Below are 17,616 nucleotides of genomic sequence, written 5' to 3'. Positions count from 1 at the left end.
TGCTGATGGGTTTTATTTAGTACATAACATTCATCAGTTACTAGTCTCTAGCCTCTAGATACTCAGATAACAGTTATTTTTCATGATCTTTGACTGTTGAGAGCAGAGTTAAATATAATGGACAGAGAGGTATTAGAAAGTGCTTTACCTCCTCTTCCCCAGTAAAGTGAAGGACATAAAACAATGACAGAGGTGTATGGATTATTCTTTGATTTAAAAAAAAAAATCTTTTGAAGTCTGTTGCCCAGTCCTACCCTAAAGAACTACAGGGGCTTTCAAGAATGTCAAAGGCATTTTGGTAGAATTTAAGGCAAAATTTAAATTTAGAAAAGATGCTTGAACCTTTTCTCAGAGGTTGAATGTTTTCCACTTAGAGGTTAGAAATGGTAGGCAGACTCTGAAACCTTATCACCAAGCACCATCACGGGATGAAATGCCCAATTCTTTGCTAGTCAATTGAATTTAGTCCCCCCCTCCCCATGAATCACATTAACCTGAAACCATTTTTAGGAACCTTTAGGAAGATCTGAACAGCCTTACCCTTTAGGTTAAAATCTGAGGTTCCTTCTAAGTTAGTAGTGAAAATTATCCTGACATAAGAATAAACTATGAGTCGGTGTAACCTTTAAGAAAAAGTAAACTTTGTAAAACGATTCATTTAAAGTCTAATACTTGTAGCACAAAAGAATTCAAATTGTAAACCCATGTAATGAAATCAGTTGCTTTTTTGACCCCATCTTTACACCCCCCAAAAAAAAAAGTTTTTAATTTGCATCAACACAAGGCAAGGTACATTCTTCAGAGTACTGCAAGGTGTCCGTAGGTCAATTCTTTACTCAGCTTGCAGGTGAGGGCTGCTGATGGAGGACAGAAGGCTCATTTTCTCATTGCTCAGTGCATAGAGATCAGTATTAGCAGCCTATGAAACAGAATCCCAACCCCAGAATCTTTTTAAACACATCAGCTAGTATTTGTAGTTTTCAGAGAGCGAATTGCTTGCCAAGTCCCTGGTACTCTTGTCTGGAAGAAAGTGTATGTCCAAAGGGTACTTAGTGATCCTTTGCTAAGAAGTTATTTTTGTTTCTGGAGTACAGATTCGTCCACAGATTTCTAAACAGCCCCTGTAGGGTTGGGGAAAAAAAGATTAAGTTTTACATTTTCTGCAACTTGAAATGATGCAATAGGAAGTTTATAACAAACTTCTGAAGTTTAGTTAGTACAAGCTACATTGCAAGGAGGTTGATAGAATATGATGTACATGATACATAAGATCAGGGAAGGCTTTTCTGCCCTGAAATTATTTGAGTGCCTGTTGTTTATAAGATAGAATGAATGGTAACCTATGTGTTTGTTACAGGAGAAGGCTAAGTAAAAATTTTCTCTGCCCAGACTAACTTCACACACATTACAATGCCTGAAATTCCGTAATTTCATTTCTTTGGATTAATCATTGCTTTTTCTGTTGTATTTTTAATCTTACCCACATTTAACAGATCATTTTCCTCAATTACAAGGTTCTAGTCATCTCCCAAACAAGTATGAATCAGTTTTGTCTGGATAAAAGATAGTAAAAGAAAATCCAAGTAAGTTAAGAAAAGCATCAATTATAAGTTACTTGTGTATTTGTATCCAAGATGTAAGCTTAAATGGGAAGTTAAAATAAAGTTTATGGGTCTCTAGTATACAACTTGACACAAGACTTTCTTTTATTCTTAGTGTCTTTATCTAAGGAGGAATCTAGAACTTTGTAAGGAACATGAGAACATATTGGTAAAGCAGTGGGTAAGAGTTCCTCAACTGAATGTTGTTTATTTTTGTTACCTTAATAAGATGTATGAAGGTGATATTTTGACCACTTTGTTAAGGGCCAAGTGAATACGGCACCAAAGTAGGATGTTAGCCAGTGCTTCTCTGAATAGTTAAATTGGTCATAAAAGATGCCTTCAGGTTTGCCAGCCACTTTCCAAATACAAGCAGCTTTCCCACTTCTGTTGCAAATCAACAGCCATTGCTTATTTTATTATATAAGGTGTGTTGCTTGTTTCACATTAAGCATTATGTTCATACTTTTTGCAACTTGATACAGTTGTTGTTGTTAGGAAGTATTAATTCCCTGCCCATAAACAACACCCTCCTTCAGCTTTTTTATGATTCATTTATCTGCCCTTCTTGGTCTCCTTTGTCATAGACTGAATTCTGATAACAGAAATGCTTTCTCTGGCAGTTTAAAAACCCACTGCCATCTACTTGATTCTAACTCATAGTGACCCTGTAGTACAGAGTAGGACTGGCCACATAGGGTTTCCAAAGCTATAAATCTTTACAGAAGCAGACTGCCTCATCTTTCTCCCATGGAGCAGCTGGTGGGTTCAGACTGCTGACCTTTTGGTTAGCAGCCTAATGCGTTAACCACTATGCCACCAGAGAAACTTATTTTAAGAGAACAGTTTATGAATAGCAGGTGGGATGGGAAAGAGACTGCACAGAGCCTCGATGGTTTATCCTGTTGCAGAGTCCCTGGTGTTACTATTATGTGTTGAGTCCTACTTAGAAACATATTCCAACTGAACCCTAAATATCTGAACCAGGCATTTTGATTATTTAATTGTCATCAGACATATTTTAGACATAAAATTTAAAAAAGGTATTAGTATTATTAGGAAAGCAGTTAAGATACAAACACCACTTTTCTATCACAAGGATCACCTTGAGATTGTCTCTATTCCACCTGAGAAGTTGGAGGCTCAGCCTGTTCCTTAGCCCTTAATTAAAAAAAGAGAGCCATTTTTCATCTGTTCATGGATAAGCACAGTTTGAAAACCATTTCCCCTGAGTAGTGTGTCCTCCCTACCATCCCCGTCAGCCAGTGTTAGACAAGATTTGACCGGCAGGAAAAACTGACTTATAGGTCGAGAGCTCTTCAGTGAGGCTGATCCTTAACTGCTCCATCTCTTTGTTCTTCTGCTGCTGGAGTTGCACTGCACTTCTTAACTGCCTCTGTCGTTCTTCCATTTCCTCCAGCTGTTCCTGCAGGGAGGGCCAAGAACATTTCTCATGAGGCAGTGAAAACGTGACTACCCTTCATCGTTTATATAGCACTTTCTTACACATTAATCTTAACAATAGTATGGAGGCTGCTATTACCCTTTTATTTGATATATTAGGAAAAAGGTTCAATGAGGTAAAGTGTCTTGAGAAGGTGAGAATGTGACCTGAAAGAATTCTTGTCTGTTAAAGACAGCTTGCTTCTTAGAATCCTGGAAATGGTGGACATGTAATCTGTTGTTGTTGTTATGTGCCGTCAAGTCGGCCCCAACTCATAGCGACCCCTCCTTGGGTTTCTACGGAAGTAGGATTGCCCAACCTTCCTTCCGAGGAGTGGCTGGTGGGTTTGAACCACGAGCCTTCTGGTTAGCAGTCAAGTGCTTTAGCCGCTATGCTACCAGAGCTCCCTTAGTCTTACCTAATTGATGAGGATGCTGATCTTGGTGAGCTGAAAGTTTGATAACACTTTTTTTTAATTTATTTCATATACTTCTCCCTCTCTATATAAGTTTGTTTCATTTAAGATAATAAGTTTTTATAATATCCTAACAAATTTAACAGTTTATGTTGAAAAAAACTAATAGTGGAAGCAATACTTGGGACTCTTATTTACAGGAAAAATAGTTGATCATTGAACTTAACCTATTTTTTTTTGCATTTGAAGAGTGATGGCTGTCGTGTATATAGTTAATTTCCTGTATCTTTTACTTATTACACAAAAAGACTTTGTGAATTTGTGTAGAAGTTCTCTTACTTGAAAGACAGACTCCCTGAAAGTCAGAAATAGGAGCAGCTTTCCCATTTCTGCCCTAAATCACAGCCATTGCATATTTTATTATATATGTGGCTTGTTCACTTTCACCATTATGTTCATACTTTCTGCAACTTGAACTGACACAGTAGGAAGTATTATTGCTCCCCCTACCTATAAACAACACTCTCCTTCATCCACTTTTTTTATGACTCAGATTCATTTACGCTTTTCCTTGGCCTGTTCTGTTCTAATTTGAATTCTGAAAACCTGCTTTCTCTGGCATTTTGAGAAAACAATTTATGAATAGTAGATGGAATGGGAAATGCCCAGGAGCCCCTCAAGAGCCTTCAGGTAACCGTCCATTTCCCATTCTGCCAAACCCAGGCTGGGGTATGTTCTGTGAATTGTCTTCACCCAGTCTTAATGCCTGAAGGGTGAGGTCAGGAAGATAGCAACAAGTCATTCTCTGGCTGAGCTGCTAGCTGGCATAAATCCTTAAGGAAGCAGCAGGGAGTTGGGGAGGGCAGGGGTAAGGAGAAGTTGGAAGTTATATTTTGAAGGGATAGTGACTTGACCTCAGATTTTGAGGAATAATAGGAATCCAGTTTGGGTACATGCTATTATTAGAGGACCTAAATAATTTGTTCTCTGAGTCATCCTTGGTATTGTACCCATGACACATCAGTCCATAATTTTGATACTCTGCTGAATCTCAGCTTTAATCAACTTTTTCAAAAAGCTGGAGTTTTTTGGTGCCCAGCCTTGCATTGGCACCACACAGAGAGGTGCACCCTCACCACATAAAAGTGAATATCTACATAACTCTGTGCCCCAGTTTCCCAGTGCTCAATACCTAGCAAACCTGTTACTTTGGTGAGGAACAGGAGTACATACTTGGGAAGGCAGTCTGCACCATTAGTGATCAGCTCTGACAGGGCTGAACAATGTCACTGGAATGAAGGAAGGACTAACACTAAGAACACTCCAGTCCCTCACTTCTATGTAGCACCACTAGATTAACTTTCCCAAAGTTGCTTTATCACCTCAGAATCCTTCAAAGCCTTTCCACCTTGTTTAGTCTGGTACTAAGACCCACTCTAACTTGACTCCTATCCTAATTTGAACCTCCAGTGCTCTTCCATAATAACTTTTTGTCTAGCCTGCACTGTGCAATATAGAAGCCACTAGCTACATGTGGAAGCATTTGAAGTACAGCTAGTTCAAACGGAGAGGGCTATAAGTGTAAAACACACAGGTTTCATTTTTTTAACGTGGCTCCTATAAAGGTTAAATGATGTTTGTGGCTTGCATGATATTTTTATTGGACACTGCTGTCTAATGTGACCAACTTAGAGATCTCGGACTGTTCCTGCCACTTCCCTTGCTTAGCCAGCCTGCCCCTTGCTCTCGCCCACCCCCAGCCTCATCCTACCGATTATTCAAGGGCCAGTGCGTGTCAGTCTCCAGCGTCCCCAATACTAAATCATCATGCCTTACTCGAATCTCAGTAGCACTTTTATTGGCAGTATTAATTTTCTACTTGGAAACGATTTAGGCCACAGACATAGAAAAAAATAACAGTCTCCACTCGAGGGGGAAACAACGAAATACGGTGTGACTGATGCTGTGGAAACCTGGGAGAGGAGTATCTATCACATGAGTTCTGGTCAAATATGCAGGTGTGGAATTAAGGGGAAATGTGGCTCATTAGAATGCAGGTAATTTGTAATGGCTAGAGCAATGGTGGTGCAGTTCCTAGCATTTGACTAACCAGAATGTTGGTGGGTCAAACCCACCAGCTGTTCGACGGAAAGAAGATGAGGCAATGTATTTCCACAGAGATTTATTGCCTTGGAAATCCAATGGAAGTTGCTATGAGTCGGAATTGACTCAACGGCAGTGAATTTGGCTTTTTTGGTTGGAGCAGGGGTGGCTGTGAGGAGGTAAAAGGAAGGAAGGCTCTTGACATCTGTTCCCTCATGATGCTGCTTGTCTTCTACTCATATTTAACTTCCCATCAGATTGTAGGCTCCTAATTCTTGGTATCTCCATTGCCTTACAGAGAATGCTTGCTGACGTGAAATACTCAGCAAACTCCCCATTTCAGTTAATAGCATAAGGAATCTGCCAATCTCAGACTAGAAACCTTGGGATTACTCTCAGCAAGTCCCTCACCCACGCACAGTAACCAGTCACCAAATCCTATGCATTTTACCTCAGAAATGTCTCATGTAAAATCTTTCCCTCAAAAGGTCTAAAGTTTTTCCATGCTCTCAATCTACCTTCCACACTGCCATCTAAATATTGCATACCTATGTGCCAGGCTCTGGTGGCATGGTGTCTAAGGCATTTGACTGTTAACCAGAAGGCTGGAGGTTCAAACCCACCAGCCACTCCTCGGAAGGAAGACTGAGCAATCTACTTCCGTAGAGATACCACTTTGGAAATCCAAGGAGGGATCACTATGAGTTGGAGTCAACGTGACAGCAGGGACTGGTTTTTTGGTTTGGATGTGCCAGGCACCACTGAAAATAGGTGCTTTACAAACCCTATCAGGGGACAGTGTTTTTAATCCCATCTTACATGTGAGGAATCTCAGCCACAGAGGTTAATTCGCCCCAAGTTAGCTTCCCTGTTAGGAAGAGTTGTAATTTGCCACAGATAGGCTTAGAGTTCATCCTCTTAACCATTCTGCTTTGTTGCTTTTCTAAATCTCTATAATTTTTATTACATGATGTCAGTGCCTAAAAATTGTAGCTCTTTAGATGTTTTCAGTGAAATCCCAGGAGGACACCAAATTAGGATCCCCTTGCCTCTGTAGTCAGAGTAGCTCCTCTTTCACCTGTTTACCTGATTGATAGTCCAGGTAAAATTCTGCTTTGGGGAAGGTCTGTGACTTTGGAGACAACCTGTTTTGAAAAGCACTGAGAGTTCTTTAAAATCTGTTCTTTAAGATTCTTTAAAACCCCTCCCCAGCCTCATGTGTCTTTCTCACATTCCTTGTGATCAACCACACTGAGCTGCTCACTTCCCATAACATGTCATTTTGTGTCTTCATGCTTCTATACAAGCTGCTCCTTCTGCCTAGAATGTCTTTCCCTTGTCTGCCCAATGAATTTCTTCAAGGCCCAAGTCAACTACCTTGTAGAGATGAAGTATGGACTTGAGCTAGATTGCTCAGGGTCAAATGCTTGCTCCATCACTTCTTAGCCGTATAACCCTAGACAAATGACTTAACTGCTCTGCCTCACTTGTTTTCTCGTTTTTTAAGTGCTGACAGTAGTTCATACCTGCCTCGCAGAGCTGTATTGATTAAATGAGTCATTACATGTAAAATACTTCAAGTGCCTCGCCTAGCATATAGCAAGTGTTCAAAGAGCACTAAATCAAAAAAAAAAAAAAAACTCACTGGTGTCGAGTCGATTCAACTCATAGCAACCCCTCCTTGGGTTTCCGAGGCGGTATCATTACAGAAGTAGATTGCCCAGTCTTCCTTCTGAGGAATGGCTAGTGGGTTTGAACTGCCAGCCTTCTGGTTAGCAGTCAAATGACTCAAGCACTATGCCACCAGAGCACTAGCTACTGTTAACCCTGTATGAAATTCCTCCTTGCTTCCCCAGGCAGGGGTAATCATGCCTGCTTCATTGGTAGAGTGCCTGATTCCTACAAATATAACTGCTTATAATTCTTTCATTAATTCTAAAATAACTTTTCACATTTTAAATTTCCAAATCAGGATGCACCTTAAAACCGACAATATCTTAAATTTCATAAAATACGTTAATTTTACCTGGCATCCCTCCTGGACTGCAAACTCTTTGAGGGCAGGAACCCCACCTTTCTCATTCCTTTATTGTCAACACTTAGCTTACTGCTTGGCACACAGTAAGTAGGCACTTAGAAAATAATCTGTTAAATGAATGAACAAGGATGGTGATGGAAGAGACAGAGTTTGCAGTTGGTCAGAGTGGAGCACAGCCTCGGGATTAAAGGGTCACCGTTGAAAAGTAATCCAATGCCGGAGGTGACCTCTAGTAAACAGTTCAGGAAGCCATTTTAGAAAGAATCGGGTCCTTCACACCTTGATTCCTATGTTAATTATGGTACAGCAATAGGGTAAGTTCATATCAAGAATGTTTCTTAAAATGATCCTTGAAATCTAAAATAAACCCAGTACGATAATTTAAATCATTAGGGGAAATAATGATTTCTGACTATAACTTCTCAGGTATGGTGTCAGAAAACTCTTACCCAGAGAGTTTCCTGCTTATGACCTAAGCATCCTACTAAACCATGCCTGAAATCTCAGCATCCTCTTTGACTCCCTACCTCCCTACCTCAGTCATTCAATTGCCAAGTGTATTTTTCTGCAATTGTTCTTGCATCCTTCCTTTCTGTTCCCACTGCCCTCATTAACTCATACCTACAGTAACTTCCTAACCACAGTAACTCCCTAGTTTGGATTTCAAAGCCCAGTGTGATCCATCCCAACCTATATAGTTTTTCCCAAAATTACTAATTTCCTGAACATGCTCTGTTCTCATACCTCCTGTGTCTTTGCACCATCTAGTTCCTGGCATTTCTACATGTCCAGATATGCACTGTCCAGATAGCTACCAGCCACATGTGGTGGCTATTTAGCACTTGAAATATTGCTAGTCCAAATATAGATATACTGAAAATGTAAAATAAGGAGCTCTGATGGCACAGTGCCTAAGGCATTTGACTGCTAACTAGAAAGTTGGTGGTTCAAACCCACCAGCCACTCCACAGAAGGAAGATGGGGCAGTCTACTACCTTCAAAGCCCAATAGAGGTCACTAGGAGCTCTGGTAGCATAGTGGCTAAGGCACTTGACTGCTAACCAGAAGGCTAGTGGTTCAAACCCACCAGCCACTCCTTGGAAGGAAGATGGGGCAATCTACTTCCATAGTGATACTGCCTGGGAAACCCAAGGAGGGGTCACTATGAGTTGGGTCCCACTTGACGGCACATAACAACAACAACATGAGTTGGAATCGACTAGATGGCAGTGGGTTTGGTCTTTTTAGTTTTTGAAAATGTAAAATAACCAGATACCAAAAATACAGTGAAGAAAGTAAAATAGTTCATGATTTTTTATATTAATTTACATTTTGGGATTGTATTTTAGGTAGGTTAAATAAAATACATTACTTTCACCTGTTTTTCTTTTTTAATGTGGCTATTAGAAAATTTAAAATCACTTCTGTGGCTCTCATTATAATTTATGTTGGACAGTTGTGCTGGTCTAGAGCTTCCCTTCAATGCTTGTCTCAAATCCCACCCCTTCTTCCATGAAGAGGTCTCTGATTTAACCCATAGCTAGAAATAATCCCTCCGATATTCCAGAAATACTCTTAACTTGCACTTCTTTTTAATCACATAATACCTTCTAGCCTGGATTACAATTATTAGTGTAATGTCAATCTGAGTATAAGCTGTTACGGGCAGTATTTATGCTAGATTGTGAACCAGTAAAAAGTCAATTTGGGAGAGGAGTGGGGTGGGTAAAGGAACTAAAAGTATGCATCATCTGAAAACAATATTATAACAAAAAATCCAAGTGTTCATAACACGTACTACAGAAAGATTAAAGATCTTCACTCAGGTGGATAACAGCCATTTTCAACAGGGGATACATTCCCTTACAGATGGATCAGAATCAGAGAGCATAAGGTTTTTAAGTTTATCCAACGGAATATATGTTCCAAATGACAAAAATACTGTTCTAAAAGGCACTGCATTGTAATTGTCTCACAGTGCCCAGCAGCATAAATTTAATTCAGCACTTAACTGATGTATGTTCAGAGCCATGGGTGGCAGAAAAGAACACAGAGATAGATAAAACATTCTCCCTACCTTCCGAAAGCTCAGAGTCTGGAAAGCAGACACAGTTGTTTATTCATTTAGTATTTTTATCCAACTCTGTTCTAAAAAGGGATTAGAACTGGCTCACGTAATCAGAAATACCTTGAATACAAGGGAGATGATGACAAATGCACAAATAAGGAGAGTGAGGAATATAGATTTCATTCCAATTTTAAGATTGGAAAAACAAGTCAGATGGGACTCAAGGGTGAGTATGGGGTAGAGAGGAGGGGCTGAATTAATTCTACCTAGCTGATTCCCTCTATATAAACCCAAGTATGAGCCAGTCGGAATTGGAAAATGGTACTATGGAATGAGGATAAATATTGGGTTGGTCAGACCAAGGTTCAAATTACTCTCACTCACTGAGCCTCAGTTTCCTCATGTATAGAAAATGGTAATACTTGGTTTACAGGACTAATGTGAGGATCAGATGTGAAAGTTCTGTGTCAATTAAAATAGTACTGGTAATTTTCAACTCCTAGCACAGGCCTGAATGAACAAAGAATGAAAAAAGTGGGTGAAATGGCCCCAAATAATGGTTTCTTCTACAACTAAGAGTTTGATTCAGTCTCAAAGATACTTGATTCTGGTCACCTTTCCCTTCCCCAAGCTAAAAGACAGGATTTGCTTTCATATTCAATGGGCCTACCTTGTACTGCTGCACCTCCTCGTCTCGTTTTTGCCTCACAAGTGTCATCTGGTCCTCCAGGTTCCTGTTTTGCAGGCGGAGCTGCTGGGCCTCGGCTTGCAAGGGTCTCAGAGCCTCCTTCATCTCCTGGATCTCAGCCTGGGTTTTCTGTAGAGCTTTGGCCCCAGCTTCTTTCCTCTCTAGGAGCCGCAGCAGCTGGGGCTCATATTCTTCCTCTAGGCCCTGGCGGCTTTCGGCCATGAGGTGCTCAAACTGGGCAGAGAGCCGCCGGCTCTCCTGGAGAAAGTGCCCATCCCTCTGGCTCGGGGGTGCATCTAGTTGTTGTCTCAGCTGCTCCTTCTGCTTCTGATAGGCATCCCTGGCCTGGGCCAGCTCTTCTGAAAGCTGGGATGCCCGTGTAGTCAACGCTTCCCGGAAATCAGCAAACTGGGCCACATCCTGCCGGTGGCACTCCAGCTGGTATTGGTAGGCCACACATTCCTTTGTTACCTTGAACAGCTTCTGCTTGACCAGCCGGATCTCCTCCCTCAGTGCATCCCTCTCCAGCTCTGCTTGGGCATGCAATTTGTAGGCAGCCAGGATGTCCTGATGGACTTGCTGCACCTCCTGTAGGGCTGGTTCCCGGAGCAACACAAGCTCATGGATGAGCTGATCCCTCTCCTCTTCCAGCTGGGCCACAGCTTGGACACACTGCTGGAAACGCTCCTCTAGCAATTCCAGGTCCTCTATGCTCAGAGCCTCCTCTGTGCTTGCACTGGGCCTTGCCCTGAGGCTCAACTCAGGGTTAGAGTTCTCCTCCCTTGTGACTATCTCTTCCACATGTTCGATCTGCTCTGGGCTTACAGCCTTTGCTGGCTTCGTGGGCTCTTCCACAGACCATATCTCCTCTGGCTTCCTTGTCTCTTCCACATACAGTGTCTCATCTGGCTGCACTGTCTCCTCAATAAACAGTGTCTCCTCTGGCTTCTCAGTTTCTTCCACAAACAGTGTCTCATCAAGGTCACCTGTATCTCCCAGGTAGAGAATGTCCTCTAGGTTCAAGGTCCCCTCCAAAGATAGAGGAAGCTCTGGGTTGAAGGTCTCTACCTCATTGGGGGATTTGGAGCTCTCCTCCTGAAGAGTGGACTTGGCCTCTGCCTTTGTTTCCCTGCAAGTAGAAATGATGTAAAGTGAGAAGGCAACCACAATCCCAGGATGGTTGATGACGACTCATTAGGTCTCAGGCCTAGGTTACATCAGCTTTTCAGAACTCACAGGTCACCAGTCTGTTCCCTTATATTCCTTCCCCACACAGTCCACAGCTTAGAACCCCTGACAACATCCCCACAGTGTAAATGGATCCTTATATACCTTCAAAGATGGGAAACTCATACCTGAGGGACCACTATATATTTGTCCTCTGTCATAAGAAAATTCTAATGTTGGGAGAAGACGTCCATTTTTTTTTTTTTTAAATTTTTATTGTGATTTGGGTGGAAGTTTACAGAGCAAATTCATTTTCCATTCAGCAGTTCATACACATTGTTTCATGACATTGACTGCAGTTGCCCACAGTGTAACAGCTCTCTTCCCACTTCCTCCCTGTAGTTACGTCTTATCCATGTCCTTCCCTCCCATGCACTCCCAGACATCACACCCCACCCCAACTGTCTACCTATGCAAACACTGCCCTTCTGTTCCCCCATGATTGATCGCTCCAAGGGGTGTATGTATCTACCTGAGGTAAATGTTCACCCCATATTCCTATCTATTATTTGGCTGGAAGCCACAGGAAGACCTGCAGTTTTTATCTGTTGGACTTGATTCTTCTAAAACCAGATGACAAATCTAACATCTTTCCCACATAAGCTTTTTAAACACTTCAAGGTGACTAATTTATCTGGCTTTTCAATTATTCCATACATGCCAAGTTTTCCAGTCTCTCTTCATTTGGGCCACTTCTTTCCGACCAGGCTCCAGATTGTCACTGCCCCCTGGGGATGTACCCCAGCTATGCTCTGAGCAGAGAACTCTGGACACTATACTCCTGTTGATTAAGCCAAGATTCTCTTAACACATAGGGCAACTCCAGCATACACTTGACAAATGCTGAGTTTGACTAAAACCCCTACAACGTTTTATACCAAGTGCTTTTAAATCACATCTCTTGTGCCTGTAAAATTCCATCTTGTTAGGATTGGCCCATCCTTCTAGCCTACCAAGGGCTCTTGGAATTGAGATTCTATAATTCCCACTAATGAGCTCCTTGACCCAGCTGCGTGCCAGCCTACTCAACTCCAATTGGGGATGCTCTCTTGCATTGTTGTCCCTCAAGTGGCTCTAGTTTTTCTTGTTTCAAATGCACCGTATCTGCCTTGGATCTCTGAGCAATTCTTTGAAAATATAAAATACCATGAAAATAATAATAATAAATTATAAAGGGTTTACTATGTGCCAGGCGCTGTTGTAAATGCTTTACATATATCAGCTCACTTAATGCTTATAACAAGTCTATATGGTAGTTATACATATCAGCCCCATTTTACAGATCAGGAAACTGAGGTTAAGAGAGATTAAGCAATTTGCTCAAGGAAACTATGGTAGTGTGCACCAGTTAGAAAACAAAGTAAATTTTGAGCATTACTTTTAAGAAATTTCTTTTTTTTTTTTTTTGAGATATAAAGCATAAATGAAAAGCTCCATATACCAAAGCATTTGATTTATCTGTCCTAAAAAAGGCTACTTATGTCCAGGTTTTAAGGTTCACCTTAACTCCAAGTCCCAATAAAGATTGTTTTTGTTTTAGATTGTTGTATACTCTGTCCCCCTCTCTAACACCTTGGGATTCCCTACATGTTGGCCCTCTAGAAACCAAAAAGTGAGGCTTCAATAGGCCTCAGACATTGCTGGCCTCATTCAACTCAGCAGCCACACTAAAACTTAAAATTCAAAGACAACCTCAACAACTGCCTTGTTCATTCACCTCATTTAACCAGAGAGGAACGGGTTTTCCGATATCTTTACCTGATGTCACTTGACACTGCAAACTCAACTGCCAAATTTTCCTCCTGCCCAAGCTGCTTCAGCTGTATTCTCCAGCTCATGGAGACACGTCACCATACTCCACACAGACCGGGAAAGAAAGCTTTTGACAGCTTCTTTACTCCCTCATACAGCCAATTCACTAAGAATTGACCTTTCTATCTCAGGAAGTCTCCAATCTCCATCCCTCCTCTTTTCCATTCCACTGTCAGGGCCCTAGGCCAAGTCCTCATCTCTCCCCTGGACTTTTGCACCAGCCTTTTAACAGGTCTCTTTGTCTCCAGTATTCTTCCTTCTCCCCCTCCCAATCTGTTTTCTACAGTTCCACAGTCAGCCCACTAACCGTTGCCATCCGACTCATGGTGATTCCTTTGTGCTGCAGAATAGAACTACTCCATAGGGTAGTAACTGGGGTCTTAAAAGCTTACGAATAGCCATCTAAGAAGCATCGTATGGTCTCTCCTTGTCTGGAGCAAAGAAGAGTAAAGAAAATCAAAGACTAACAGACTATTCAAACCACAGCCTCCAAGAGCCTGAGACCAGTGGTGGTGGTCGGCTACCACTACCGACTGCTCTGATCAGGATCACAATAGAAGGTCCTGGGCAAAGAAGGGAGGGCAGGGAGGAGTAAAACAAAATTCAAAATCACACACAAAAAAAACAATACTTGCTAGTGTGATGGAGACAGGTGACACTTCTAAGACTGTGGCCCTCAGAGACCCTTCAAGGCTGGAACCGAACCCAGACCTGGGGATCAACAACAATAGACAGGCCTATAAAGTGAAGAAATATACACCTCAGTACAATCAACCAAAGAAGACCAAAATGTAAGCATCTGTCCAAAAACAAAGCTCCCAAAGCAGTAAGGGACAGGAAAGAAGGACAAATGGATATGGGGTGACCAAGGAGGAAGTGGGAAGCATGCTGTTATATTGAGGAGATTGCAACCAATATCACAAAACAAAATGTGTACAAATTGTTGACTGGAAAACGAATTTTGGTCTCTAAACTTTCACCCAAGTTATAATAAAAACTTTTAAAAAAAAAGAACTACATCTTAGGGCTTTCTTGGTTGTAATCTTTTACAGAAGCAGATCTTCAGGCCTTTCTTCTGTGGCACCACTGGGTGCGTGGGTGCAATCTGCCAACCTTTAGGTTAGTACTTGAATGCAAACCATTTGCACCACTGAGGACCTTACAACATCGAGCCAATCATACTGCTCTTCACCCACAGATAACCAACTGCTTAGCACAGATTCAAGGCCCTTAAAACATACTTTTTAAGCCTCATCTCACATCACTCCCTGCAGCCCACCCAATGCTTGACAATCCAGAACATGTATTAAGTTTTTACACTTCCCGCTCTTAGTCCACAATGTCTGAAGGATACAGCTGAAAAATGCAGTACATACTGCCAGAATGCTCCTTAGAGGCCAGAATGGCCAGACTTCAGTCATGTTGTCAGAGGGGCCAATTCCTGCAAAAGGATATCATGCTTGGTACAGTAGAGGATCAGCGGAAAAGGGGAAGACCCTCAATGAGACAGACTGTGGGTTGCAATGACGGGCTCAAGCATGGCAACGATTGTGAGGATTGTGAGGAGCGCACAGGACTGGGCGGTGTTTTGTTCTGTTGAATGTAGGGGTGCTGAGCTGGAACTGCCTTGACAGGTACCAAACAACAACAAATACATCACCTGACAAGAGAACAATCCTGCACAACCTGGGTAAGTAGAGCTCCTAGCACTGGGAATGATACACCTACCCACCCAGCCAGGCCCACCCTGAAACTTGACAGTCTCTACTTTCCCGGCAGACAGTGTTCCACTTTGGAATGCCTTACTGTGCTCAAGACACTATTTCTAAGCACTTTACGTGAATATTTATATAAATAACCAATACAGTTGCCGTCAATTTGATTCTAACTCATGGCAACCCCATGCATATTTCAGAGTAGACCTGTGCTCCATGTGGTTTTCAGTGGCTGTGACCTTTCAGAAGAGCACCAAGTACAATCTGACGCACTTCGGGGTAGAGCTGATCCAACAGCCTTTGGATTAGTAGCTGAACACTTAACTGTGCCCTCCAGAGACTCCATCATTTATATAATATTCTTTATTATCCACCTAGTTTCTAGATGAGGAGACCAAAGCACAAACAGATTAAAGAATTCACATAGGGCTCCACACTTATAAGTGGCAGAGCCCGGACAAGGCCGGCAGCCCACTCCAGAGCAACAAATTACGGCTCCGTTGCCTCTCCCCCTACGGTAGGCAGAAGGTCTAAAGGGGGTAAAATAACTACAGCATGTTTAACAGCATTCAAAATGTATTTCATATCTACCTTCTTAACAAATTTCTACTCATCCTTCAAGCCCTGCTCAAACTTCCATCTCTGTGAAGTGTTTTCTATAAACTCCCTCTCTGTGTTCTCAAGGCACTTCATATGCAGCTGCTCTTCGCACTTAGTGCTTTCTGTTATAGATGTGCATCTGTCTGACTCTGCTGATGGTGAATTTCCTAAGGACACGTGTAGTTCTCATTCTGCTCGATATTCCAGGGTGGGGCTCTGTAGAAGGCAGGCAGGCAGAAACTGACTGAGATCCAAGGAGGAAACATGCCCAAGGTCAAGTGGCAAAGCTAGAAGTAGAACCCAGGCCTCCTGACTGCCAGTGCTGTTACCATACACCATGTTGCCTCATGGTTGTGGTGACCATCCACAGTGCCAGGCCCTCTGCTAGCTGCTCACTGCCCTCACACAGCCTTTTCTCTACAAGGAGTTAGGAAAGAAGCAGATTATGGGAGGCCTTGAAGAGAGGGAGTGAGTGCAGCTGGGGCCCCTGACCTCAGACTCCCTCGGGCCTCAGCCACTCTCCCTGTTTTGTCCTCATTGTAGTCCTGCAGCTCCCCACCATGTCCATCAGGGCTGTGTCTGGGAGTGTGTGTGACATTGTACAAGCACATGTCTGTGACTCCACCTGTACCTATATGCATGTATGGCAGTTACCGTAAGCTTCTGTGTTTAAGACTGTGTGCTCGGCCTTGTACCCATGTGTGACAGAAAAAGGGTTTGTGTGGATGGAGTGATGGTAAATTTGCACCTCTGCCTCTCAGTACACTGAAAGTTGCAGGGCCATACTCTGACCTGGGGCCAAAATACTCCCCAGTCACCCCAAACTCCTCAGCCACAGGTCCCTTCCCCCTGACTAGCCATAAACTGAGAGTGTGAGTAGATGGGGGAAGGCCTCTCTCCAGAACTCCTGCCCAGCCAAGGCCCCCTGCTGGTCGAGGACACTAGGCCCTGCCTTGACCCTCCATTCTAGGCCCAGACAGGAGAAAGCCAGCAGCCTGAACAGGCTCTTCAAGTTGGCCTAGGCTCAACCTTGCACCAAGTGGCTTCCACACAGGAATTCAGCAGCTGGAGGCCTCCATCCCACATGACATTTGGGGTGAGGAAGAAAGGAAAGTAAGATTGTCTTAGGCCACTAAGTACCAAATAGCATTTGTCTGAATAGTTGATGCCCACTGGTCTGAAAGGGTTAATTCTCACACAGCCCAGTGGAAGGGGAGGATATCATAAAAAGCCACAGACTAACTGAGGTGCCACAACTTCTGGCCTAGAAAGATACCCCTATCTGCCATGGATAGGCTGGCTCTGCCCCGTGCCCCAGCCCGGCTGGACCACTACTTCCCAGCCAACCATAGGGTGCTCATGCGTGGGGGAAGGGATTACCCTGCGCCCCCTCCCCAAAGGGGCGGCGACGCGGTCTCTGGACGGTCCTACCTCGCGGCCTGGGCGGCGCTGTCCCCGCCGCACCGGGGTTCCGGGCTGGCCATGGCTGCGCGACCCCGGGCTCAGCAGCCGCGTTATTAATAGCCAGCCCTGCGGGCCGCTAGCTCCGGCGCCTGCCCGCCGCACTGTCAGCTGCAGCCGGATCCCGGGCGCCCGGGCCGGGCGCACCCACTTGGCCCGGACTCCAGCCGTAGGAGGAGGGAGCGGGCCCCGCGGCCCGGGGGGCGGGGAGAGGCCGTCCCACCCGAGACCAGCCCAGGGTGGGGGTGGGGGAAGTCGAGCGGCCTTTCGCAAACCAGCCAGCCCTGAGATCTTCCTGAACCTTCTTTCTCTCCGCCCTTCTCGGCCCAGGGTCCTGGTATGGGGCGGGGGGGGGCACTGTGCAGCCCCAGTAGAGCCCCTTGCCCTGGCCGGCTGGCCGTAGGGGCACGGTTTGGGGAACTAAGAAGGACCCAGCACCCTCGC

The 17,616-nt window shown here is 43.6% G+C and overlaps 1 protein-coding gene across 1 annotated transcript; it reads right to left on the bottom strand.

The window, feature by feature from the left end:
* Positions 1–1,063: 1,063 nt before the first annotated feature.
* On the bottom strand, positions 1,064–17,195 carry SYNC (syncoilin, intermediate filament protein). The gene is made up of 4 exons (XM_007950432.1): positions 17,143–17,195; positions 10,340–11,486; positions 2,903–3,027; positions 1,064–1,121 (listed from the first exon to the last, which is right to left on the bottom strand). Exons 1-4 carry the CDS (start codon positions 17,193–17,195, stop codon positions 1,064–1,066), a joined length of 1,383 nt encoding a protein of 460 aa, XP_007948623.1.
* Positions 17,196–17,616: the final 421 nt, after the last annotated feature.

Source organism: Orycteropus afer, unplaced genomic scaffold (genome assembly GCF_000298275.1).
Source record: "Orycteropus afer afer isolate SDZICR_OR568_19922 unplaced genomic scaffold, OryAfe1.0 scaffold00272, whole genome shotgun sequence".
In the NCBI taxonomy this organism is placed as follows: Eukaryota; Metazoa; Chordata; class Mammalia; order Tubulidentata; family Orycteropodidae; genus Orycteropus; species Orycteropus afer.
Note: the sequence above shows the minus strand (reverse complement) of the source record. Positions and strands in the feature narration are given on the sequence as shown.